Source organism: Chiroxiphia lanceolata (genome assembly GCF_009829145.1).
Source record: "Chiroxiphia lanceolata isolate bChiLan1 chromosome W unlocalized genomic scaffold, bChiLan1.pri scaffold_48_arrow_ctg1, whole genome shotgun sequence".
Taxonomy (NCBI): Eukaryota; Metazoa; Chordata; class Aves; order Passeriformes; family Pipridae; genus Chiroxiphia; species Chiroxiphia lanceolata.
Genome location: NW_022476502.1, coordinates 1,395 through 26,784, shown reverse-complemented (window position 1 = coordinate 26,784; position 25,390 = coordinate 1,395). Strand labels below are relative to the sequence as shown.

The 25,390-nt window shown below is 52.6% G+C and overlaps 2 protein-coding genes across 2 annotated transcripts; one reads left to right on the top strand and one right to left on the bottom strand.

The window, feature by feature from the left end:
- Positions 1-11,114: 11,114 nt before the first annotated feature.
- LOC116781492 (gastrula zinc finger protein XlCGF49.1-like) lies at positions 11,115-12,201 on the bottom strand. Its single transcript, XM_032677163.1, has 4 exons — positions 12,186-12,201; positions 11,951-12,001; positions 11,563-11,733; positions 11,115-11,479 (listed from the first exon to the last, which is right to left on the bottom strand). Exons 1-4 carry the CDS (start codon positions 12,199-12,201, stop codon positions 11,115-11,117), a joined length of 603 nt encoding a protein of 200 aa, XP_032533054.1.
- Positions 12,202-22,619: 10,418 nt separating this feature from the next.
- On the top strand, positions 22,620-25,176 carry LOC116781509 (hydrocephalus-inducing protein homolog). The gene is made up of 3 exons (XM_032677177.1): positions 22,620-22,698; positions 23,192-23,393; positions 25,125-25,176. Exons 1-3 carry the CDS (start codon positions 22,623-22,625, stop codon positions 25,174-25,176), a joined length of 330 nt encoding a protein of 109 aa, XP_032533068.1. The 5' UTR covers positions 22,620-22,622.
- The last annotated feature ends 214 nt before the right edge of the window (positions 25,177-25,390 follow it).

Here is a 25,390-nt window from a genome sequence, read left to right as displayed (position 1 = left end):
ATGAGCTGGGCTCCGCTGCACTCTTTCCACCACACAAGGGGCTCCATTTGCTCCGGGCACAGCCTGAAGCCTCAGCTCTTCTTCTCAAGGGCTCTCAAGAACAAGGCCAAGGACCAGACTCTCCAGAGGGTCCTTGCCTTGCTGGTTTCTCCCTGGGGTCCGTGTGCTGCCATCAGGGTCCCACTGGGGGGGCTGAGGCTGCTCCAGCTGGTGCTGGTGGTGGCCAGTGCCCCTGGAGATGGCAAATGGGGCCTGAGGAGCCCGGGGCTGATTCTCTGCTGCTGTGCTGGGGAGCGGGGCTGGCCTGGGGCTGCAGGAGCTGCCTGAGCTGATGATGTGCTGAGCGTTGCAGACCCAGAGGGCCTGTCCCTGCCCCCCATGGCCTCCATGTCCTGCTGCAGGGCCAGCCCTGAGTGTGCTGCTCTGCTGGGCTGGGGCAGGGGCAGGGAGATGGGGGGAGCAGGGAGGGGCTGGACTGGGCAGTGCCAGGGAGGGGAAAACCCCAATGTTGAGCTGAAGTGTGTGAGTGTGCAGGGTGGGGGCTCTGCAGGGCTGAGGGGCCTCCAGCCCCTGGCAGTGGCAGCAGGAGCCAGGCAGACACTGCCCCTGCTGCCAGGAACTGGAGGGGTGTGTACAAGGGAAGGACTCCTGTCTCTGCAGAGCCCTGGGGCTGTGAGCAGGGCAGGAGCCCAGCTCAGCTCTGGAGCCCTGTCAGAGCCCTGACACTTCTGGGGGTGACTCCAGGAACAGCCTTCACTGGCCCAGGGACATTCATCTCCCCAGCCTCACACACATCCCCTGCAAATGGCCCTGTCTCCTCCATCACCCTCCTCTGCCTTTCTGGCCTGGCCCTTTCATTCCACACCAGCAAAGCAGCCTGGGCACCATCTCACCTGGGCACTCAGAGGGCTTCTGTGAGCAGGAGGGGCAGATTTCTCTGGAAGGTGCATTTGTCCCCTGTCCCATGGCACAGGGAACAGCTCAGAGTGTGAAAACACTCCCAGGCACACACATCCTGGAGGAGCTTTCTCAGACAAACGTAGGGAGAGGAAGAAGAAAGAGGCAAAATTAGAGAGATGAAAGATGCCCCAAAAACCAGGAGCTTCCTCTGAGCCATGTTTCCATACTTGAGTCACTGGTGGGATATTTACTTTGATAAGTAGCTGCACAAAACTATTCATGTAGACAGTGAAAGAATCAGCTTAATATAATATATAGAAGGTGTTGTCAATGAAACAAACTGGAGAAAAATTGTTGAAAGTGAAAAAAAAAAAAGGTCTGGCAATGCTGGCCGGGAAGCCTTCAGCAATTATCAAGAGTGCTGTTCTGCAGAGATTTCCTAAATTCCACACTCCTGGCTTCAGGCCATGACTTGCCAGAGCAGTCCCAGAGCTGGCCACTGCCCAGAGATGCCCTGGGGCAGCTCAAGTGCCCAAGTGGGACAAGTGCCCCAAGGTGTGTGGGAGCCCTTTGGAACAGGAGCTGGTGGGCAGGAAGGGCCCAGCTGGGGAGGGGCAGGGAATCCCCCCCCTCCAGCCCTGCTGCCCAGGCTGAGGAGGGTCCTCTCCAGCACAGCAGCACATCGTGTGCCCTTGGGGGCTGGGCTGCCAGGGCTGTTCCCGGGCACTGACTGGCCAAGGGAGGGCAGACAGATGCTCAGGGGTCCTGAGGGTCATCACAGAGCTGAGCCCATCCAGATGAAAGATTTGGGGAGTCAGGAGGAACTGGGACAAAAGGGATAAGACAACCGGGGAAGGAAAGAGGGGCTTGGCCAACAGAGATCAAAGATTTAATGAGGTTAATGCTGAGGGTGCTGCAGCACTGCCTGTGCAAACATTCCTGATGAGGCCTTTACCCTCTTGTACCCTCAAGCCCCAACACTACCTAAAGGTTGCCCCTCCCACTGTGACATGTGGGGCCTCATGGAACCAAAGGAACCCTGAGAATTGTTGTGGGAACAAGTTGTTATGACCCGCCCACATGTTCTTCTTAATCCACCTTGGGGTGGATTAGAGTGAACGACACTGAATAATTGGTGTTTAAAAACATATATATATAGGGTTTATCTTAGAACAATTTGTTTCAAAGGTAAAACAGGTATGTTGCCATTTTGGGTGTTATCATCTATATCTGTCATCTACAGCAACATGGCATAAGAGAACCTTTAGGGAAAATGCATAAGGGAGAGTAAGGAAAGACAGGATAAGGGTAAGGGAGAGTAAGGGAAAGCAAAGCTGAGAGTGGAAAGATGTCTATAGTCACCGCCCACGGGGTCCAGCAATGGAACTTGGCAGTTGCAGCTCCAATGTCTGTCAGTTGAAGTGGTGGCCTTGATCTGTTGGGGTGGGGGAGGGAAGCCCCCACACTCCAAGAAGTTATGAGTTATTATATCCATGGACGGTGTCCCAGGCCATGCCACGAACTCCCAGCACCTCCTGGGCCTGCGCAGAGTTCCCGTGAGGGGCCTGGGAAAAGAGATTTTCCTGCCTTTCAGGATTGGCGGGGGGGGGGATGGGCTTTGATGGGCCATCAGAGATCTAATGCAAAAGTCCTGCAGAAGCCTGAAAAAGTTCCTTGGCAATCCTGGAATGCATAAATCATGAACCATTTCAGTCTCTGACACCACCCTGTGATTTATGCACTCAATAATTTCTCTCCTTTTGTCGTTCACTGTGAATCTTCTTTGTGGGCGGTGCCTTTCGTGTAGTGGACAGAAAGAGAGAAGAGTAAAGAAAAGGAAGAGAGAGCACAAATCCTTTTCCAATGCAATGCAATTCCCCCCAAAAACCCCAAACCTTCCAGTAAAATAGCAGGCATATGGGACATAACAGGATCCCAATAGCTACAATCAAATTTCCTAACATTAACAAAGTTACAAACATCAGGATTTAATACTGACACAAATCTAATTTTCATTAGCTACAGTGTCCACCCCGTGAGTAATCAGGGTATCCTTTAATGCATGGTGGGTGTGGGGGATTCTATAATAATGTGTCTGTTAGAGGGGCTAATGTGTCTTGAAATTGGACCTGAAATTACACATCAGTTCTTATGCAAATACATTGATTTACCTGGGAGCTGGTACAAGGCTTTCTTATATTCTCTTCAGATAACACTTTCTTTTCTTTTGTCTAGATTTAGTTTCACTTGTTACTATTTTGAGCAATTTAGCCAAATATAAAATGTGATGCCTTCTGAGGCAGAGGGTCAAGGCATATAATACATATTTGTATGATTCCAAATATGCATAAATTCTTGTACCAACTCCCAGGCTAAATTTGGTGGAGTTTCTTGATTCTCAGTTGATTGAGACAGAATTATACATATCTAAAAGCTTCTCCCGAGCCAACTTGTTTTTCAATAAAAAAACAAAATAAACTTGGCAAAAATTAAACTAGCAATACATAAAATGGCTTGTCTTACACAATCTTACCAATGAGTTACTCATGATAAAAACACAAATAAGTCAACAATTATTAATAAGCTGATCATACAAGCAATTTTGGGAGTAGAGGAGACACAAACACAATGTCTGTGGTAAAATTTTACATATTGAAAAGCTACTGAGACAAAACCACACACAGACGTGCATATCACAAAGTTATTAAGATAAAAACACAAACACATGCAAACAACCAGTGCTGCAAAGAACAGTACAACTCTCCAGTCCTGTTGCTACTTCGTTTTCTCATGGCATACTTGTAAACTGATAACAGAAGCAGTTGTGGGGGCAGTTATCTTTTCTGCCCATTGCAGCAATTGAAAGCTTTGTCGCTCTCACGCAGTTTGATCTCATCTGCTGGCAGGTTCCTGCAAAAAGAGGAAATCTGGCCTACTCTGGACCCATTATTAAAAAGAAGGAATTATCTATTTATACAACTCCTTTTCTTATCTGACATGATGCCACTAGGGCAGCAATAATAGAGAAGTCTGGACCATGTTTTCTCCAAAAAGCAAATAAACCCAGAGCATGCTGGAGCTCCTTTTCACTCCTCAGCATCCTTATTTGCTCTAGGGTGGCCAAGGTGTCAGAGGGAATACACACTGCTACTTCTTCTGTGGGAATTTGAAGTCCATGTGTCAAACTCTGGGGTTTGTTAATTGAGACAGGGAAGCAGGTATGTTTCTGAATATTAGTTCTTTCTCTGTGTCCATTCAATCCCACACGCCTCAAGCCCTGCACTCACACAATATATTGATGGCTTTTAATTGAGCCAAAGAGGAAGAAAAAAATTTGTTTGAATCTTGCACCAGAGTCAAAAAGACATGTGCCCCGATTTCATTGAAAAGCATCTACTCGAAGAGACTTATCTAAACTAATCATTCAAATTAGCTGTAAGAAGGTACATTCAAGAAAGCTCCTTTGGGGAGGTTGAGGGGGACAAAGCATCCACAAAAAAAAAAAAACAAAATCACCAAAAAAAGCCCAACCTAACACCCAACTTATCATCTCTTTATATATTTATAAAAATGTGTCACTGTAGTAAAAGCTGTAGAAACTGCATTCTTACATTTATGAAGCTATCTTACACTATACACAGTGCACTGATCTATAAACCATATCTGAAAGGGCCCCTCCTCTGTTTTTTTCTGTTATTTACCCCGGAACATCACAGTGGGTTTTCCCTGCGCCCCCTTCCCAAACTGTGCTCCCCCCAGCCAGGCTGTTTGCTACTTCCCGTATCATTTCACCAAGGTGCGATCGCCGCCATTAACTTTTCCTGCCTGGCTCAATTCCCCCAGCCCTGCGCTGTGCGGCAGGAAGGACGCGAGGGGGCATCTCCCTAGCACACTGTCACCTCCCGAGCAGCCTCTGCGCCGCGCCCGGGGCGATGCGGTACCTGCTCTTCCTGGCGGTGCAGGGCGAGCGGCTCCGGCGGGCAGAGTTCTCCCCAGTCCATGTGCGCCCGGCGACAAACCCTCCGTGCGCCCCGCGGGGAAAAGCAAAGTTCCGTGGCCGACCCCGCGCACTTGGCACGGGCGCGCTCCGGGCGCGGCGGCGGCGGGCGGGGACCAAAAGCTCACCCACCCCAATCAAGGGCTCAAGGTCCCGCCCCGAGCTCATGATATCAGCAGGGCGGGACATTTGCATCCCCCGGGACGGCCCATTGGTGGGGCGGTGCCAATCAGGCGCCAGGGGCGCGGGGGCGGCAGGTAGAGGGTGCGGCAGGGCGGCGGCCTTGGAACAAAGCCTTGGAAATCTTTGATCCATACACGGGATGACTGGAACCATCACTCACATCAGGGTTATCTCTATGTGCTGTCTTTGTGTCGTCTGACATCTAACGCATGGTTTTCTAAAACAACAGATGAAAGGGGTTGCACTTTTTAAAGGTGCGAGGAACACTCAATTCAACCCTCACAGTTGAATAAATAACACTCCAAGAAATACCGACATCAGAAAAGCATCTATTTAAGTCCTGAAAACCAGACAAGGGACTTTCCACATGGGTGTCCTGTCATCCAGAACTATTAGGGAAGAATTCAATATCATAAAGAAGTCTAGAAGTGTTCTGTCCAAGATCAAGGTGAGATTCTCGCTCTTCTAACATTTCACTGACCTAGGAAGCAAGAATTTGGCACAGAATTAATACCGGAGAAAAATGAGACCAGTGAAAGATCCTGAGCTCAGGAGAACCTGACTCTGCTGGGGAATCAGAGCTTTCCCCCTGAGAAATGAACTGCTCTGAAACAGTGGGAAGAAACCAGGAACAAAGGCTGAGTTCAAATGCTCAAGAGTAAACAAATCCTTCCTCACCCAAAGGTCTGAGCTCCCCTTTACTCATCTCTAGACATCCATGGAAATAAAAGAGCCTGACCTTGAACCCAAGGGAAACAAAGACAAATTCCATGGCTTTAGCTGGAGGAGGGTTGGGGGTGGGGTGTGTCACTCCTCTATGACATTGCATGCTCCCTGTGACATCACATCCTTCCCGTGACATCGCATCTCCCCTGTGACATCGCATCTCCCCTATGACATCACATCTCCCCTATGATGTCACGTCAACCGTATGATATCACATCTCTCCTGTGATATCATATCGTCCCTGTGACATCACATCCTTGCTGTGACATCGCAGCTCCCCTATGACGTCATGTCCCCTGTGACATCACATCCTCCCTGTGACATCACATCCTCCCTGTGACATCACAGCTTCCCTATGATGTCATGTCCTCCCCTGTAACATAACATCCTCCCCTATGATGTCACAACCATCATATGACATCACATCCTTCCTGTCACATCACATCTCCCCCATGACATCACAGCTCCCCTATGACATCCCGTGCTCACCTGTGACATCACATCCTCCCTATGACATCATATCTCCCCATGACATCACAGTTCCCCATGACATCACAGTTCCCACGTGACGTCACATCCTTTCTGTGACATCACATTTCCCCTATGATGTCACATCCATCATATGACATCACAACTCTCCTGTGATCTCATATCATCCCTGTGACATCACGTCCTCCCCGTGACATCACAGCTTCACTAAGACATCACATCCTTCCTGTGGCATTACAGCTCCTTGATGACGTCACATCATTCATATGGCATAACATCTCCATTGTGCCATCACGCCCTCCCCCGTGACATCACATCCTTCCTGTGAAAACATATTGTCCCTGTTACATCCCAGCTCCCCTATGACATCACACCTACCCTGTGATATCATATCATCCCTGTGACATCATGTGCTCCCCATGACATCACATCCTTCCTGTGACATCACATCTATCCTATGATGTCATATCCATCATATGACATCACATTACTCCTGTGATATCGTAACATCTCTCTGACGTCACATCCATCACGACATCACACCTCTCCTGTGATATCATATCATCCTTGTGATGTTACATCCTCCCGTGACATCACATCATCCCTGTGACATCACATCTCCCCATGACATCACACATCTCCATGACATCACAGCTCCCCTGTGACATCACATCCTTCCTGTGACATCACATCTCTCCTGTGATATCATATCATCCCTGTGACATCCCATGCTCGCCTGTGAAATCACATCCTCCCTTTGACATCACATCCTCCCTGTGACATCACGTCTCCTCTGTGACATCACATCCTTCTTGTGCCATCACATGTCCCTTGTGATATCACATCCTTTTTGGGACATCAAGGCTCCTCTGTGATGTCACATCCATCATATGACATCACATCTCCCCTGTGACATCACAGCCAGTGACATCCAGATCCATCCCAAGGTTGGGTTTGTGTGTCAGACAGGCAGAACCACAAATGCCTGCACAGTCCAGAGCAGTCAGTGTGGGGCTGTGCTTGTTGCTGCGAGACCCCCAGGGAACAAACCCAGGCAGGAGTTTGAGGGGGGGTGTCCCTAAGGAGGACACTTGCCTTATTATTGCTTATTATTTGTAATATCTTACAGATCTATCATACAACACCTAAGGATGGATTATAGAGAATATGCCATCGATATTTGGGTTGGGTCTGGCTGAGCTGCAGTTCAGTTCCCCACAGCCCTCCCAGGGCTGGGCTTGGCATTGGCAGCTGGAAGGGTGTTGAGAACACCCCAGTGTTTTGGCCACTGCTGAGCACAGCACCAACACTGGGACATTTCCTTCCTTAGCTGAGGGCAAGAGCCTGGTAGGGGACCCAAGTAGGCCAGCTGAGTCCAACTGACCCAAGGGACATTGCAGACCATGGGAGGTCAGCTCAGCTCTAAAAGCTGAGGCACGGAGCAGGAGGGGGCATTCATTGTCTAATGGCTGCCTGCTGAGGAACCCTCAGAGGTACCCAAGCCCAGCTCCTCGGGAGTGGCCGACCATGGCTGCTCATGGGGAGTAGAGAAAAACCCTGCTGTCTTTTGCTTTAAATAACTGTCTTATCTCAACCCACCAGTTGCTTTTTTTTATCACTTACTCTCTCCCCTGTCCTGCTGGGAAGGGAGTGATAGAGTGGCTGGGAGGGCACCTGGTGTCCAGCCAAGGGCAACCCCCACACACTTGAACACTTCCAGAGACTCCACCACCTGCCTGGGCTACTTGTTCCAACGCCTGAACACTCTCTCAGTGGAAAAAGGGTTTTTTTAAACATCTAATCTGAGCCTCGCCTGATGCACCTTAAGGCTGCTTCCTCTCTTCATGTCCCTAAAGGCTTTACAGAAGAGACTGACCCTCACCCCATTAAAACCTTCTTTCAGGTCATTGTAGAGAGCAATGAGGTCCCCCCTGAGCCTCCCCTTCTCCAGACTCAACCAGCCCAGTTCCCCCAGTCGTCCCTCAGCAGACATGTTTTCCAGAGCCTTCCCCAGCTCCGTTCCCTTCTCTGGACACGCTCCAGCCCCTCAAGGGCCTTTTTGCACTGAGGGGCCAGAACTGGACACAGCACTTGAGGTGGGGCCTCAGCATGCCCAGCACAGAGGGGCAATCAGTTCTCTGCTCCTGCTGGCCACACTCTTCTCCACAAAGGCCACGATGCCCTTGGCTTTCTTGCCCCCCGGCACACTCTGGCTCATATCCAACCGCTGTCAAGCAGCACCTCCAAGTCCCTTCCTGCTGAGCAGCTCTCCAGCCCCTCTGCCCCCAGCCTGGAGCGTTCCAGGGGTTGTTGTGAACCAAATGCAGGCCCTGACACTTGGCCTTCTTGATCCAGCCTGTCCATCCCTCTGCAGCCTTCCTGCCCTCCAGCACATCCACAATCACACCCAACGTGGTGTTGTCCATGACTTTACTGAGGGGGCACTTGATCCCCTGGCCCAGATCATCAGTAACGATGTTAAACAGGCAGCCCCCCCTAGCCCTTGGGAGCCCCACCAGTGACCGGCCTCACCTGGACTTCCTTCCATTCCCCACCACTCCCTGGGCCATCAGCCACTTTGTCACCCAGCAAACAGTTCCCTGGGCAAGCCATGAGCAGCCAGTTTGTGCAGGAGATACTGGGGGAGATGGTGCCAAAGGCTTTCCAGAATTCTAGAGAGACACATCCCCAGCCTTTCCCTCAGCTACTGTGCGGGTCCTTTGTCAGAGAAGGAGATGAGTTGGTCAGGCAGGACCTGCCTTTCCCAACCCCACGCTGGCTGGGCCTGATCCCCTGGTTGTCCTGCCCCCATGGGATGGCACTGAGGAGGATCTGCTGCAAGGACTTCCCCGGTCCTGAGGTCAATGGGACAGGCCAGGAGTTGCCCAGATGCTCCTTTTGGCCCTTCCTGTGCATGGGCATCCCATGTGCTTGTTGCCAGTCAGCTGGGACTTGTGCAGTTCTGCAGCACTGCTGGGGAATGATGAGAGTGGCTTGGCCAGCTCTTTCTCCAGCTCCCTCAGGACTCTTGGCTGCACCCCATGTGGGCCCAGACACTTGTGGGGGTCCCATTGGCAGAGCAGGTCACTGACCATTTCCTCCTGGATTGTGGGGGCTTCACTCAGCTCCTCATCACCAACTTCCAGCCCTGGGAGCTGGGGATCCTGAGGACAAGTGCTTTGGGTGTTAAAGACTGAGGCAATTAAAGCATTAAGTACTCTCCTGGAATGAAGGACCATTGGAACTGTGGGCCTTCTGGAGCCAAAGGAGCCCTGGGACACTGGGGAATCTCATGGAATCAAGGCAGCACTGTCACCCTGGGAAACACCTGGAATTCAGGGCCCATTGTGACACTGCAGGTCCCCATGGAACAAAAGGAACCCTGGGACGCTGCGGAAACTCCTGGAATCAAGGGACCACTGTGACAGTGAGGGGGCTGATGGAATCAGGAGGCCATTGGGACAATCCAGGACCTCATGAAATCAAAGGAATTCTGGGACACTGTTGAACCTCCTGGAACCAAGGGTTTCTGGTGACATGTCCTCCTGAAACCAAGGGAGCCCTGAGATACTTCTGAACCTCCCAGAATCCAGGGGTCATTGTGACCCTGCAGAACCTCTTGGATTCCAGTGGTCCTTGTGAAACTGCAGGGCCTCCTGCAACCCAAGGATTCCTGGAACACCGCAGAGCTCATGGAACCAAGGGGCCACCGTCCCACTGCAGCTCCTTCTGAAGCACAAGGGACCCTGGGACAATGGGAAATCTGCGAGAATCCAAAGGGCATTTTGGACTGCAGGGCCTCGTGGAACTAAAGGAACCTTTGGAGACTGTGGAAGCTCATGGATCAAGGGCCCATTGTGACCCTGCGGGGCCTTATGGCCCCAAAGGGACCCTGTTCCACTGCGGACCCTCATGGAACAAAAGGAAAACTGGGACACTGCAAAACCTTGTGGAATTAGGAGACCATTAGGACACTGCAGGGCCTCGTGGAATCAAGGGGTCATTGGGACACTACAAAGCCTCATTGAAGCCAAGAAATTCTGAGACTGTGCATCCTCCTGGAACAAAGGGGGCACTGGGATATGTGGGGCCTCATGGAACCAAAGGATTCCTAAACACACCATGGAATCAAGGGTCCACTGGGACACGTGGAAGCAAAGGAATCTTGAGAATTTTTGTGGGAACAAGTTAAGGCAGCAGCAGCTGCATTCAGTTAATGCGGATCAACAAGGAGTGTTTTGGCCTTGACTGGTGTTTTCCATCCAGAGAGGGCTGTTTGCCAAAGTGCAAAACCACTTGGAACGCTCTGCATGGCAGCCTGTGTTTTTCTCTGGTGGCTGAACACAGTCAGCACATGAGGCGAGGGGAATGTGTGGGATCAGGGCACTGCTTTGGGGCCATGCTGGGAATTCCGGTGGACTAAAAGACAAACAGCGGGTGCTGCTCACGAGAGAAGAGGAATAAAAGGGGACACCGAAAAGTGTCAGCGGAAAAGTCCCGCAATGGAACTCTGTGTGTGCAGCCTCATTTTCTCCTTCAGCACCCACAGGAGAGGGGGCAAAAAAGTGGGGTTGGGACCCCAAAACTGTTCAGGGGAGAAACTGGGGATTGAGGGGACAAAAGGAAAGTGGAAGGAAGAGGGAGAAAGGTGGAAAAGGGGGTTTGGTCTGGTGGGTCTGACAGTCCCATGGGGTCTTTGGGCACAGGAAGGTTGGGAAAGGGGGTGGCCCCCCTGAGCTCCCAACTTCCTGGGGGTGCTGGGGGCTGATGGATCCAATCTCAGCCCGGACCATGCCAACAGTTTCAGTTGGGGGGACGGTCAGGAGCTCTGGGTGAAGCTCTTCCCACACTCCCCACACTTGTAGGGCCTCTCCCCGGTCTGGATGCGCCGGTGGGTGACGAGGTTGGAGTTCCGGTTGAAGCCCTTCCCGCACTCGGTGCAGCGGAAGGGCCTCTCATCCGTGTGCGTCCGCTGCTGCAGGAGGAGATCTGAGCTGGTGTGAAACCTCTTCCCACATTCCAAGCACTTGTAGGGCCATTCCCCAGTGTGGATCATCTGGTGTTGGCTCAGCTGGGAGCTCTGCCTGAAGCTCTTCCCACATTCTCCACACGTGTAGGGCCGTTCCCCAGTGTGGATGTGATGGTGGCTGAGGAGGTGGGTGCTCTGCCTGAAGCTCTTCCCACATTCCGTACACTTGTAGGGCTCTTCCCCATGTGGGTGTGCTGGTGTTGGATCAGGTTGGAGCTTCGGATGAAGCTCTTTCCACATTCCCTACACGTGTAGGGCCGTTCCCCAGTGTGGATCATCTGGTGGCGGATCAGGGTGGAGCTCTGCCTGAAGCTCTTCCCACATTCCCCACATGGGTAGGGCCATTCCCCAGTGTGGATGTGCTGCTGTCGGAGCAGGTGGGAGCTCTGAATGAAGCTCTTCCCACATTCCAAGCACCTGAAGGGCTTCTCCCTGCTGGGAGGCTGCTCAGGGACCACCAGCTCAGAGCTCTGCCTCAAGCTCCAGCCGCCCTCCCGGCACAGGCTGGATCTTTCCTCCTCAGAGCACCCTGGGCTGGCTTTGGAGCCCCTCCTGCGGGGGCATCTCCAGCCCTTTTCCTCCCCGCTGCCTTCCTGCCGGGAGCCCTTCAAAACGGCCTCTCCCACCAGGCTCTGACGGGGATTTGTCCTCCGGGCTCTCCGTCCTCAGCTCGGGGCCTGGGCAGGAAGCAAGAAGGACAGGGAGGGATTTGCCTCGCCCACAGGGAAGGCCAAGGACATCCCCCCAACTCCGGCCCCGGCAGGACGGCGGCGGCAGCGGGGTTGTCCTGCAGCCGGGGCCATGCTCGGCTGCCAGAGCCAGCACAGCACCGGCCCAAAGGGCCACTGACTTCCTCCTCACCTGCCTGGGGGCCCATGGCATCTTCCTCTTCCTCGCAGCCTCCTCCTCCATCCGCCCAAGCTTTGGGAAGGACAAATCCTGATGGGGGGAAACAAGGGCTGAGCGCGTTGGCTTGGGGGTTCCTCCTGCCCAAGTCCATCTCCAGAGCTCATTGGGCATCCTGTGTCCATAAAAACCTCCAAAACCCAAGAATCAGCCCAGAAAAACCCAAACCACCGAGATTCAGGCAAAAATCCCCTCAGAAATAGCGAGAAGACTCCTGCCCCCCTAAACTGCAAAAAAGTCGAGATTCAGCTGAAAAATACTCCAAAATATCTCAAACAATAGCCCAAAAAATGTCTCCCAGAAGTTCCCTCTCTCTAGTCTCTCCCCTCTGGGGTTCAGAGAGTCTCCCCTGTCTGGCATGCTGGGGTCCCACCTAGCGATGCTGGGAGTGGTGGGGGCCCCAAGAGTCCTTTCTCCTCTGATTCTTGCCTTCGAGGTGCCACATTCCCAGACATTCCCCCTCTCCAGGTTCTCCACTTTGTTGTCCTTGGGATCCCAGATGTCCCCACTGTCCAAGGCTTCCCCTTCTCCGAGCCCCCCCTCCAGGCTCTCGGGGCTCTCGCAGCTTCCCCCTCTCTCTAGGGATCAAGGCATGGGGACACCAAGGCACCCCCACCGCACACCCACTCACACTCTCCCCCCTCCCCTTAGCCCCCCTCTGCCAACCCTTTCCACAGCAGGAGAACAGTCGCCCCCCCATCCTGCAGGTGCCCGGGAAGGGGGAACTCGTCCCAAATATCCTGGGGGGCAGGGGGGTCAGGACATACTCGGCTGCCAGCACAGATTTCCCTGCAAAGCCTGCAGTGAGTCAAGCTCTGCAGAGGAGATTGTGCCCCATGGATGGGATTGCAGAGGCTCCTCACATCCCCAGCATCAATCAGCAACCAGGAATAGACACAAAAAGCCTCCTCGAAGATTTCGGGTGGAGTGTTCTGGAGGGAGGGAACATTGTCACCCCACCAGGGCGGGGCTGGCAAGTGGGAGGCTGCTCCAGGGCTCTGCAAGAGGCCTCGTGCTCTGCTCGGCCCCAGCTCTGGGTACCAACACCCCCGGCTGCCCCCCCCTGGGCTCTGTTGCCACAGGCTGTGCCCTCACCGTGGCCCTGCAATGGCCCTGCCTGTCCCTCACCCGTGGCCCTGTCCGTGGCCCTCCCTTGGCTCTCTCTCTGCCAGCTGAGTGTGGGGCACACGGGCTGGGGTCCCTCCCGTGCCCCCCGGGCAGCCGGCGTTGGCTGGGGGGTGAGGGCTGGGCCTGCTCAGCACAGCCCCGGCCTCGTGCCCAGCGCCTCTTTCCTGACCCACACAAGAGCTTCCCCCCCCCCAGGGCTCCCCTGCTGCTGCCTCTGCTCCTGGCCTGCCTTTGCTGCTCCCTTGGCTGGGGCAGCGGCTGCAGGGGGGGATGGCAGCAGCTTCAGCTCCAGGCACTTCCTGGGGGGAGCTCAGCCCGGGGCACGGGCAGGGACCTGATGGGGATGGACAGGGGCCCAGCAGGGACAGCCAGGGTCTGCAGGGAAGGCACAGGGACAACCTGGCCCCCCACACTGCCAGGGCTGTCTCTGCTCCTCCTTGCAGGCTCCGTGGCCAGGCACAGTTTGTGTTCCTGGGTGCCCACCATCTCAGCACTTGCAGCCGCTCAAATCAGCGCCCGCAGCTCTGCAGCAAAGCCCCAGCTCACCTGGCACACAGGGGATGGACACAGCACCTGCTCGGGATGGGCAATCACAGCTTCTGTCTCTTCCCCACCACAGGGCTCTCCTTCCTCAGCAGCACCTCTGCCTTGCACTTATTCTCAGCCTCACCTCAGGGACAGCTCTGGGCTCACCTCCGCGCCACTTCTCAGCCTCACCTCAGGGCCTGGGCTCAAGGACAGGAACCTGCAGGGAGGGGACACGAGGTGCAAGCTGAGGGCTGCCTGCTTGCACTGGCCTCTGGGCTTCTTTCTCCTTCTACAACCATCCCAGAACTTAGCCTGCTTTTCTAACACCACATTTACAGACTAGCCTTGGAGATAGATATGGACAGACATCTCTATCACCCTGGGGATAGAGCCTCAAGCATGTGCTGCCATAGGAATGGGAATCAGAGAATCCAGAATCAGCTGGGTTGGAAAAGACCTCTGAGATCATCAAGTCCAACCCTGATCCAACCCCGCCGTGCTTCCCAGACATGGCACTGATGCCACATCCACTCTCCCTTCAACACCTCCAGGGATGGTGACTCCACCCCCTCCCTGCCCAGCCCATTCCAATGCCTGATTACTCTCTTGGGAAAAAATTGCTTCCTAATATCCAACCGAAACCTCCCCTGGCACAGCTCAAGACCCAGCCCTCTTGTCCTACTGCTGCTTCCTGGCACAAGAGCCCCCCCCACCTGGCTACACCCTCCTGGCAGCTTGCAGAGAGTCAGGAGGTCTCCCCTGAGCTTCCTCTTCTCCAGCCCCAACACCCCCAGCTCCCTCAGCCTCTCTTCACAACACTTGTGCTCCACTCCCTTCCCCAGCCTCGCTGCTCTTCTCTGCTCCTGCTCCAGCCCCTCCAGGGCCTTCCTCAACTCAGGGCCCAGAGCTGGACACAGCACTCCAGGGTGGCCTCACCAGCGCTCAGTCCAGCCAACAATCCCTTCCCTGCTCCTGCTGCCACACTCTTCCTCAGCCAGGCCACCATCCATTGGCCCTCTTGGCCACCTGCCACACTCTGCCTCCTCTTCAGCTTCCTGTCCATCCCCCTCCCATCTCCCTTTCTGCCTGCCTGCTCTCCAGACACTCTGGTCCCAGCCCGGGGGCTGACAGGGCTTCTTGTGGCCAAAGGCAGGACTCGGCCCTTGGCCTGCTGGAACCTCATCCCCCTGGAATCAGCCCATGGATCCAGCTTGGCCAGGTCCCTCTGCAGAGCCCTCCTGCCTTCCAGCACATCAACACACCCCCAGCTTGGTGTCAGCTGCACATTTGCTGATGAAATGCCTGGTTCTGCAGCAGCTGCAGATGCTCAAGGGGCAGCAGGACCAACCCAGGGGTCTGGGGGGGCCTGGGGGCTTTGGGGTCTGGGAGGGTCCTGGGGAGCTGGGGAGGAGCTTTGGGGATTGGGGGTACAAACCAGGACAGACCAGGACAGACCAGTACCTCCTCACTGCTCCCCAGATCTCTCGTGGAGCTGGGCACGTTGTCATGGGACATCTGAGGACCTCCCCAGTGCCCTCCCAGTACAGCCCAGTGCCCCCAGTACAGCCCACTGTGTTCCTGTCCCAGGGTGCCGGGTGATCCCTCTTCGGGGGTGTTGGAAGGGATTTGAGGGGGGCGGGGCTGGGGGAGATTTGGGGGATCTGGAGGGGGTTGGATGGGGATTTGGGGGGTTTTGGGCTGCTTTGTGCATTTAGGGGAGTTAAAAGGGGTTTTGGGGGATCAAAAGGATCTGTGGGGGAGAGGATTAAAGGGAAAATGGGGGCTAAGGGACATTTGGGGGGTTAAAGGGGCCTGAGGGAAGAGGAGGAGCTCCATCATGAGCAGCTGAGTCCTTAGACCCCCCCGGTGTCCCCAGGACCCTCTTGCTGTCCCAGTTCCCCCCTGACACCCCGAGACCCCCCTGGTGTCTCCAGCGTCCCCAGGGCCTCCTCAGGGCCCAAATTCCACCCTCTGACACCCCCAATTCCACTGTCCCAAACCCCTCCCCACTGTCCCCAAACCCCATCCCTGATGTCCCCAACCCTCCATCTCACCCAAGGAGCCCCCCCTGGACCCTCTGACCACAAAAACGTCCCCCCCACACGCTCACAGAAAGGCCAAGGGCATCTGGGGACATGTTGGGGACAGTTGGAGGGCTTTGGGGGGCACTAGGTGATTACTGGGGGATACTGGGACACACTGGGGGGAACCAGAGGGCACTGAGAGGGACTGGGGGGTTCCTGAGGGACACTAGAAGGGCACTGGGAGGGACTGGAGGTGAACTGGGGCACACTGGGGTCACTGGCAGAGAACTGGGGAGTTACTGGGGAATTACCAGGACACATGGGGACACTGGCAGGTTACTGGGCCATACTGGGGGTTACTGGGTGCTCACTGAAGGATCACTGGGCCATACTGGGGGGCAGTGGGAGATCACTGGGACACACTGGCTGGTCACTGAGGGGTTACTGGGCCATACTAAGGGTCACTGGGAGGTTATTGGGATATACTGGGGCACTGGGATCCCCTTATCTGGATGTGGTATTTCCGCCCCCCCCTCCAATTTTGGGGGGGCATCCCTAGGACCCCTCCCCTGGGAGCTGGGAGATCCCCTGAACCCCACTGCTGGGCTTTAGGGGACTCCCCAAAATCCCCGCAAAACCCCTGAAATCCCCTCAGAAATCCACCCCTCCACCCGTCGAAACCTCCTCAAAATCCCCTCAGAGATCTCATCCCCCCCCCCCGAACCCCTTAAACTTCCTCAGTGACCCGCAAAACCCATCTGGGACCCCCCAAGCCTATTCAGGGACCCCCCAGTCCTCCTCAGGGACTCTCAAAACCACCTGGGACCCCATAAACCCCCTAGAGACCCAAAAATTGCCTAAAAGGTCCCCGCAAAGCCCCCCAGGAACCCCAAACGTCCTCAGAGACCCTCAAAGCCCACCTGGGAACCCCCCAAATCTCCTCAGAAACCAAAAACCCCTCAGAGACCCCCAAATCCCTTCAGGACCTTCAGTCTCCCCCCTGAGTCCTCTCAGGACCCCGAACCCCTCTCAGGGACCCCTCAAAACGTCCCCGGGAACCCCCGAACCCCTGCACTAAACCCTCCCGAGCCCTCCGCCTTCCCACCCAGAGCCGCGCTCCCCGCAGTTCCCGAGGGATCCCAGAGCCCCGCCCTCCCGCACCCCCCGCCAGCCCTCACAGACCCGCCGCCATCATGGATCGCCGGCAGCCAACACGGCGCTCTGCGCGCGCACCGCCCTTAGAGAACACCGCCGCAGCCAATCAGCGCGCGGCCACGCCCCCGCACCCCCGCAGCCCTGCGCCTTGCGCGGGGCACCACGGAGTTGTAGTCCTTGCGGCGGATCAAAGCGGCCCTTTGCACTTGAACAGACATAGGACTGGACGGTTTGGGGTTTTTGGGGTTTTGTATTTTTTTTCTCTTTTTTTTTTCTTTCTCTTTTTCTTTCTTTTTTCTTTCTTCTTTCTTTTCCCCCCTTTTTTCTTTCTCTTTTTCTTTTTTATCTTTTTTATCTTTTTCTTTTTTTCCCATTTTTCTCCTCTTTTTCCTTTCTTTTTTTTCTTTTTTTTTTTTTTTTTTTTTTTTTTCCTCCTTTTTTTCTTCTTTTTCTTTTCTCTCTTTTTTTTCTTTCTTTTCTTTCTTCTCTCTTTTTTTCTTTTTCTTTTTTTTTACATTGTTTTCTATCAGTTTATTTTCAAGGAAATTTAAACACATATCAGAATAATCTCCACGTACATATCTCACGACAACCGATAATCTGCCATTGTTCCAGGTTTGTGAGGATTCCCAAGATCACAAACACCGAGACACCAAAGGTAGAAGCCAAGCACCTTTATCCTGTCCCTTGCCATAACGTTCAATCCACACCCAGCCCTGGATTTCTGCAAAGCCGCTGGGCAGGAGCAGGAGATAGCTGGTGCTCGGCGGGAGGGGCAGGCAGGCCGTGCCCTTCAGTTAGAGGCACTTCATGATCCAGGAGATCCAATGGTTCCAGGGCTGTGTGTCCATTCTTCAGCATCCCCCGGCACAGTCCCCGACCTCAAAGCGCCCCCCTGGATGCCCAAGTGTCCCCTAAATGTCCCCCCCAAAGCTGCCCCATAAGTGCCCCCCAGGATCCCCAGTGTCCCTCCAGTACCAACTCTTTACTCGTGTTTATTATTTCACTTCCTGGGTGTCTAAAACATTTCTGGCACGGTTTTGCCTTGGGGGAGCTGAACCTCATTGCTGGCAGCGGGGACTTAGCTCACAGCTGAGGAGTGTCTGTTACCAAAGGTGAACCTTATGAGTTTCAGACTGTGGCAAAAAAAGAAGAAAAAATCTTCTTTGCTGTGCAGCCAGTTCTGTGAGCAAAGCAGGACCCAGGAGACTGAGCAGAGACAAGATGGGGTTGGGAATGTGGAGCAAGGTTGTCCACACTGTGTCAGACCTCAAGGGAAAGCTCCAGCCAGTCCAAACCTCCTTAGGATAGACCCTGGATCAATATCAATCAGAGAAAGCTGCAGTCAACTCTTCCCAAAGGAGAAAAGAAAGAAACTACACCCTTGAAAAGAAGAATGCACGCTTATCAGAACCTCTTTGAAGTATTTCTGCGTATTAAGAAAACTTCCTAATTAACTGCACTAGACTAGAGGAAAATCAAGGCAGAGCTGTGGTTTCTTAGCACTGGTTGATTTTAAGGAGCCCCGTGGCCCCACGGTGCACTTGGTGCTGAGTCCTTGAACCTCAGGTGAGGTTCTCCTCTGAGAGGAGATTGCACAAACCTTTCCATGAGTCCAGTCAGAGAGAAACTCAATGTGAGCCAATAAAGACCAAAGAAGAGATAATTTGCTCATCTTATATTTGCAACACTGTAACTACAACTGTGATATGCATATTGATTGTATCATATACATGTACATTCTGCGGGTTTTTGCTAAGTGTTTTATATATGGGTTTTCTTACAGTTAAAGCTAAGAGAGTTATCTCTACAGCCAGTCATAGTTCATGTATTCTTGGACGAACAGGCGCTAAAGATTTAAAGTTCTACTATATTACAGCCAAAGCTAAAAGGGTTATCTCTACAGCCAGTCCTAATTCATGTATTCTTGGACTAACAGGCGCCTAAAGATTTAAAGTTCTACTATATTTCATTCTTAGGACAGTAAGGAAGTTTTAGGCCTCTTGACCTTGTGAGGGTCTGTTTTGTTTCTTTGTGGGGATGTAGTTGAGTTTTACAATCCATTTTTTTGTTTCATGAATCACGATTATTATATATCACACAAACCATAGTGTTATGTTACAATAATTAGTGATATTTTGTTATGTTACCTGTAGATCTTAGAAATATATATATATATAAAATGATACTTAAAGCAATATGAGAGGGAACTAATTACATCAAGAAAAGGACCCGAAAAGAGAACAGAACTATTTCCCAGCGGCAAGCTAGCACGTGCGCAGAGGAAGCCGACCACATCAAAAGGATGAAGTGAAGCTAGCCGAGCTTGTCTCCTAGCAACAAGATAACGCATGCGTACAGCTTCTCGGCTACAGAACAGAGCCGGCGCACAGAGACCTGATGACGTAAAAGAGGAATCAAACAAAAGGAGGGGACTTTAAAAAGATAAGCAGCTACAAAACTATAAAAGGCAATTGAAAATTATTGAAGTGTGCCTTGGATGAGCAAGGAAGGCTCATCAAGTCACCCAGTGCTGTTTTGCTTATTTGATTTTTAAATAAATCTGTAATAAATTTTTTTACTACGATATTTAAACTTAGTGCGGATTTTACTTATAACAAATATATACTTCTTCTATTTTTAGGCAAATACATGTCTTTCTGTGTTAATTTGGCTTTTTAAGGAAAATTGTTATTGCAAAAACTTAAAATTTTCAAAAATACAGCTATGCATACATTTAAAAACAATTTTGGCTATTAGTTATGGAAGGGTATCTTCATTCAGCAAAGGTTCTTTGCTTTCCTCGCTTTCCCCTTTTTTTTCTTTCTTTGTTTGTTTTTGCGCAGGGGGACAATCTCTCCATTGGTAGCGTTTGTTCGCCTTACTCATACTGTGAAACCAAAACAGTTAGGTTAATAAAACAAAAGGTTTGCAAAAAAGACCAGTTCTTAGTTCAGGCTGCAAAGAAAAAGGAAAAAAATCAAGGAAGGGGGTTTTTGCTGCTTTGACTACTGCTGAAGTCGGCAGCTTTGTGTCTGCCCCACTCCATTTGTCTCTGGGGTCATGTTCCGGGTTTCTCTCGTGCTGTTGCTGCCGGGCTTCCGCTCGCTCCCTCCTTCGCCGCTGGTCCCGCTGGGGCTCCTTCCTCCCTCGGACCTTTCCCGAGCCCCCGGGGGGGGGGATTCGGTGGGATCCTCTCCACCGCCCACGCTCCATAGCCCGGTTTTTGCGTACCTCGTGTTCTGCCTGTGTTTGTCTTTCCCGGTGCCTCTTTCGTTTCCGGTTCCGCATTCCTCCGGCCTTCTGAGTGGTTCCCGCTCGGGTCCCGCTGCTGCTTCCTCCGCCGGGTCTCTCGATCTCGTTGTTTGCTGGGGCGCCGGAGGCGGTGGTCCTTTCTCAGGGACCTGCTCCGGGGTGTTGAACCCGCCTCTCTGGCCGCTGCTTGGCTGCTGCTGCTGAGAGCGGTAGCGGGCGGCGATACAGGAACTTGCTGAGACAATGCGGCAGTCGCTGGCGCTGGCTCGCACCCCGACCCTGCCGGGGCGGCTGCAGCGGCGGTGGCCATGGTTCTGTCTCACACGGCTCTCTCCGGGCAGCGTGTGTTTCTGCTTTTTTTCGATTTATTTTGTTCTTGGTTAAATTTTGTCAAACTGTCATTCATTCTTCCTTGGGAACTTTCTTCAAGGTCCTCCATACGTTGATCTACCATCTGCCTAGGCATATGCACAGGTGTAAGAAACAGGAGCAATTTGGGGAATATGTGAAAATGTCGGAGATGCAGGGACTGATTTGCACTTGAGTTCTTAGTCCTGAACTTGGCTGGATCCTCTTCTGAGAATTTGAAAATAGGAAACACCTTCTTTCTCAGGCATCCCTGAAGTCAGCGCCAGGAGTCTCATTCCCCATCCAGCCATCTGAGGGCAGGAGTATATGGACATGGCAGGAGTAGGAAGGGAATGGGAGGGAAGGTAGTGCGAAGAGTTGCCAGGGATTCCCCTTAAGTAGTAGCTTCTCTGTTCTGGAAAAATTCTGGCAAAAGAACAGGAAAAAAATTCGTGCCTTTCCCAGCCCAGGCAACGAACCCCTGAGCCCAGCAGAGCCCTGCAGCAGTCCTGGCACCCCATCGGGGCAGATGCAGGAGCACGGAGAGTAATCCAGCTCTGGGGCTGGTGGGACCTTGTCTTTCTTCCTCTCTCCAAAGTCTCAGGCCCAGCACAAAAACATTGCTGGCCCAAGGCTTCTCCATTAGCCAGCAGCGATGTTCTCACTGGTGGTAATGGGCCCGGGTCAGGCCCCTAATTGCAGCAGTAGCTCCTTAAGGAGCAGAAAGGGCAGCAATTCCATCAGCTGTCACCACTGGCAGGAACAAAGTTCAGCTTGCACACGGCTCCAGTTGTTCTTCTATTTATTTTTTTGTGTTGCATTCTCTAATATCATCAGATTCCGCAGGTGATGTTTTTAAGGTGACAAATTAACCATCAGCAAAGCACTAAACTTTTGTTTTCTCAGTGGGGCTGTTCAAAGAGCACAAAGCCCAGCAGCCACTGGGCAGAAGCACCTTTCACCTGAGCTATCCCAAAGCATTAAAGCACTGATTGTGTGTCTGTCAGGCAAGAGCTGGTTACCTGGTGACAAAGCCAAATTGCTCCTGTTTAAATCCAAATTGCACCTACATTTGCCGAATTATTTCCCTTGTTTCTCTGGTGGGCCAAGCAAAGAGTTACCAGGCTGATGACACTCCAGAATCCCAGACTGCATGGCTGGTGAATACACAGAAACCTCCGTTCAGCTTCCTTGCTGTGCTGCTCTTAATGGCACTTCATTTAGCTGGGATTGAATCCTTCAGGCTGTAAAGGGGACCATCCTTTTGGGTATTGTTTCCATGTCACTGTATGCTCCAATTTGGAGTTGCACTCATTCAGTTTTCACTGCTCCTTTTCTTCGAGCAGCTTTCATTGAAATGCTGATAAATGTGCCCTTTCTTGGGCTAAACCAGGATGTTTACAAGGGGAAAAACAACCCCACACAACCACACTGCAAATTAACTCATTATCTCTGGTCTTCAAGGAAGACTTTATTCTCCCTGTTGATTCCTAGGCTGTAATCTCACAGGACAGGGAGTGCCCTGCCGTTGCATTTCTTGAAGGAGGTTTATAGGGGATTGAAAAAGAGAAATTTCTGAGGCAGTCAGTGTCAAGATGTGTATGCAAATAGTTCTTAACCCTCCCTGTGCTCTTCCCAAACCACTCTCTGATGGATTGTTGGCAGTCAGACCCTTGAGCCTCCATGCAGAGTATGGGGGAGATGAGTTCATTTTATCCAACAGGATTTTCTGCGGCCTGCATCTCCTCAGAAGTGAGTCAGTAGCTGTTTCTGATGCTGTGTGTTCTGTCTGTCTTCTGCTGACTGTGGTTGCTTTGCTCCTTGCTTGCACAAGTCAGCTGAAGTGAACTAGACTGCAAATATCCCCAAACCTCCCCAGAGTCCTGATCTCTCTCTTGGTCTTGCAGCCCTTTCACTGTCAGCCCAGCCATGGGAACCCGACGTTGGTGAAGCCATGCAAGTGACGGTGGAATATCACCCAATGGAGACCGGGCACCATTCCACATCCCTGGCAGTGCACTGCGACAGAGGTGAGTGCTGGGCACTGCACGGTGCACTCGCCCTGCGTCCTTCCGAATAGCAGAGCCCTTTCTAAGCAGAATAACGTTAGACTTGCTCTGCAAACTACTTAGAACTGTTCCTTTCAAAGCCTCCGTGTGTTTCAGTGCTCAGAAGTGAGCAAAGAAGGGGCCAAGGCTGAGTCTACCCCTGTCCTGGATGTGCTGTGTTGCTGTGTGCTGGTCCATCCTGGGGGGACTCTGGTGCCAGCATGGTCCTCCATCCTGCACCCCCCACCACAGTCCTACCAACTCCCCCTGTCCCAACCACCTGAATTCCCCTTCCAGCAGCACCGCCCCGTCCCAGCTTCACCGCAACGAAAAGTGCAAACTAGTTAGTGTTTAGGGGGTTGATAAAGTGGATAAAGCCCTCAAACAGGGATGAGATTTGCCTGTGCTTTGCTCTGGTCCTTGTAATTCCATCAGCGAGTGAGCTGAGCACAGACTCCTCTTTGCTTTGTTCCAGATGAAGATACCCACACCAGACTTCTTGGAAAAGCTAAGGACTTCAACATCGGGCTGGACAAGTACTCTTTGGAATTTGACAAGACTTATCTCACACTGTCAAGCTACAGAACCATGGTCATCCACAACAGAACTAACATCACAGCCCAGTTCCAGTGGAAGGCTTTTGCTACTGAGGCAGAGGAGCATCCACAGAAGATCAGGTTGGCTGAAAGATGCAGTGACATGCACTGCCCAAGGGTAAAAACTAACATATGGGCTCAGGGGCTGCTTGTGCTCTTGAGTGCTTTAGGGTGTTAGGAAGTAGGTTTCCTGCAAGTTTGCAGGGCAGTCACAGCTCGCAGTAAAGAGCCAACAAAGTTGCTGGTTGTTCAGGTGTCAGTTCGGGAGAGGGGCAGTTTGCCCAGAGACAGGGGACCACCAGCAGCACTGGAGGATCATGTGGCCTCCACCTTGAACAATGTCAGACCTCCAGAGCTACCTAATCAGCACATAATGGGGGACCACAGTAGGCCTGCCGGGAAGCCTGTAACTGCAGAGTATCCCAGCCAATGGAGAAATGGGAGGGACCTGTGCTCTGGGCAAAGGGGATAAAAGAAGCTGCAGCCTCCACTGAGTTGAGAGACCTCACTGAGGTTTGTTGAGTGAACTCTCCCTTTTATAGAGTAAAGGTTTATTTTTTCAGTTAGCTCCTCTGTCTCCTGGCCATTTATGTGAGTTACTTCTATACAGTCCCTCATCAGCATGGGAGGCGAGAGGGCAGTGTTTTGCCATTCACGTGCTCAGGTCTCAGTTCATGGTTGTCAGGGGTCCACTCTGGGGGTCCTCCAAGGCGAGTGCCCCCTAAATCAATTGTCCTATTTGTGACTCCGCTTCTTGCACTCGGGCAGGTATTCCTTGTTATATAACAACAAGGCAGTGGAAGTGGGGGTGCAGAGTATCAGGCCTTCTGGCACATCATGGTGAAATCACTGTCTGTTGATGGAGGTTGAGCAGAGGGTTGCCACCTCAGTGGCTGGATGCCTCCTCCTGCCAGCACTGCAGGTCAGCCCTGAGAACATTTCACGAATGTACCTGCGCAGGAGCCAGCATAGCCAGTATTTTTGGGGCAGGGGCCAGCTAGCAGTATTTTGGGGCAGGGAGCCAGCCTAGCCAGTAGTTTTTGGGGCAGGGAGCCATCCATAGCCAGTAGTTTTGGGGCAGGGCCAGCCATAGCCAGTAGTTTTGGGGCCGTGACAGTGTTTGCCCAAGGCTCTGTCTGTGTGCAGCTGGTAATATCCATGACTGTACTTCCTTTCTAACAGTGTTTGAATTTGGCTGGGTGAGGGCTGTCCTGTTTATACTCCACTGCCTCCATTTGCTCCCTATGGAGCCTTCTACTTGTCCCCCAGTTGCCACCTGCAGTTCTTCACAGCCAGGGACTGGAGTCTGAGGGGGGAACAGTGATCTGCCAGCTGGGAAGCAGCTGTTCCTTTCTCATCCCTTGGTTGTGATCTTAAAACACTAGAATGATTTCTGCTGCAGCTACCAAGTAATGGAGAGATAACTGTGCCAAGGTCTGCAGAGAAGGCCAAAAGGAGGAAAAAAGAAAGGTGGTTCAAGGCTAGATGTCCCCCTCTCAGGGCCTCTATTTTCATGCCTACAAATCTTTAATGTCACTGAAGAGGTGCCATGCCTGAATTCCTCAATTGGCTTTGAAGTGCTCTGGGATGCTCTGGTGGAAGGCAGTGTAGGGAAAGGAGTAAGACACCTGCCCTGCGAGTGAACAACGAGTGATCCTCTGAGCCCTTTGGGAGCCCGTGGCTTGGGCTCAGCTCCTTGCTGTGGAGCTGCTGCTCCTCCTGAGCGCTTTGCTGCTTCTGCACTTACACTCAGCTCTGCAAATCAGCGCTTATTAAATGACCTGCTGCCTTTGTTTCTCCCTGTGGCTGCAGGCTGTCTCTCAATCTGTCTTGGCCACCCCAGGAGATAGCAAGGCTCTTGTGATGAACCGCTATGAGAGCTGAGCTTTACGACTGCGAGTTGGAAAGGAGACAGCAAAGATTGAAGCAGACCCCATGCTCTTCTCAGACGATATTTTCACCATTGAGCCCTTGGTAAGTGATAGCTGAGAACCTCCTCCTCCTCCTCCCCTCCCTGAATGAGGTCACTCGGCAGATCCCCACCTCAGCTGGCTTGATGTGCCCAGAGAGAAGACTGG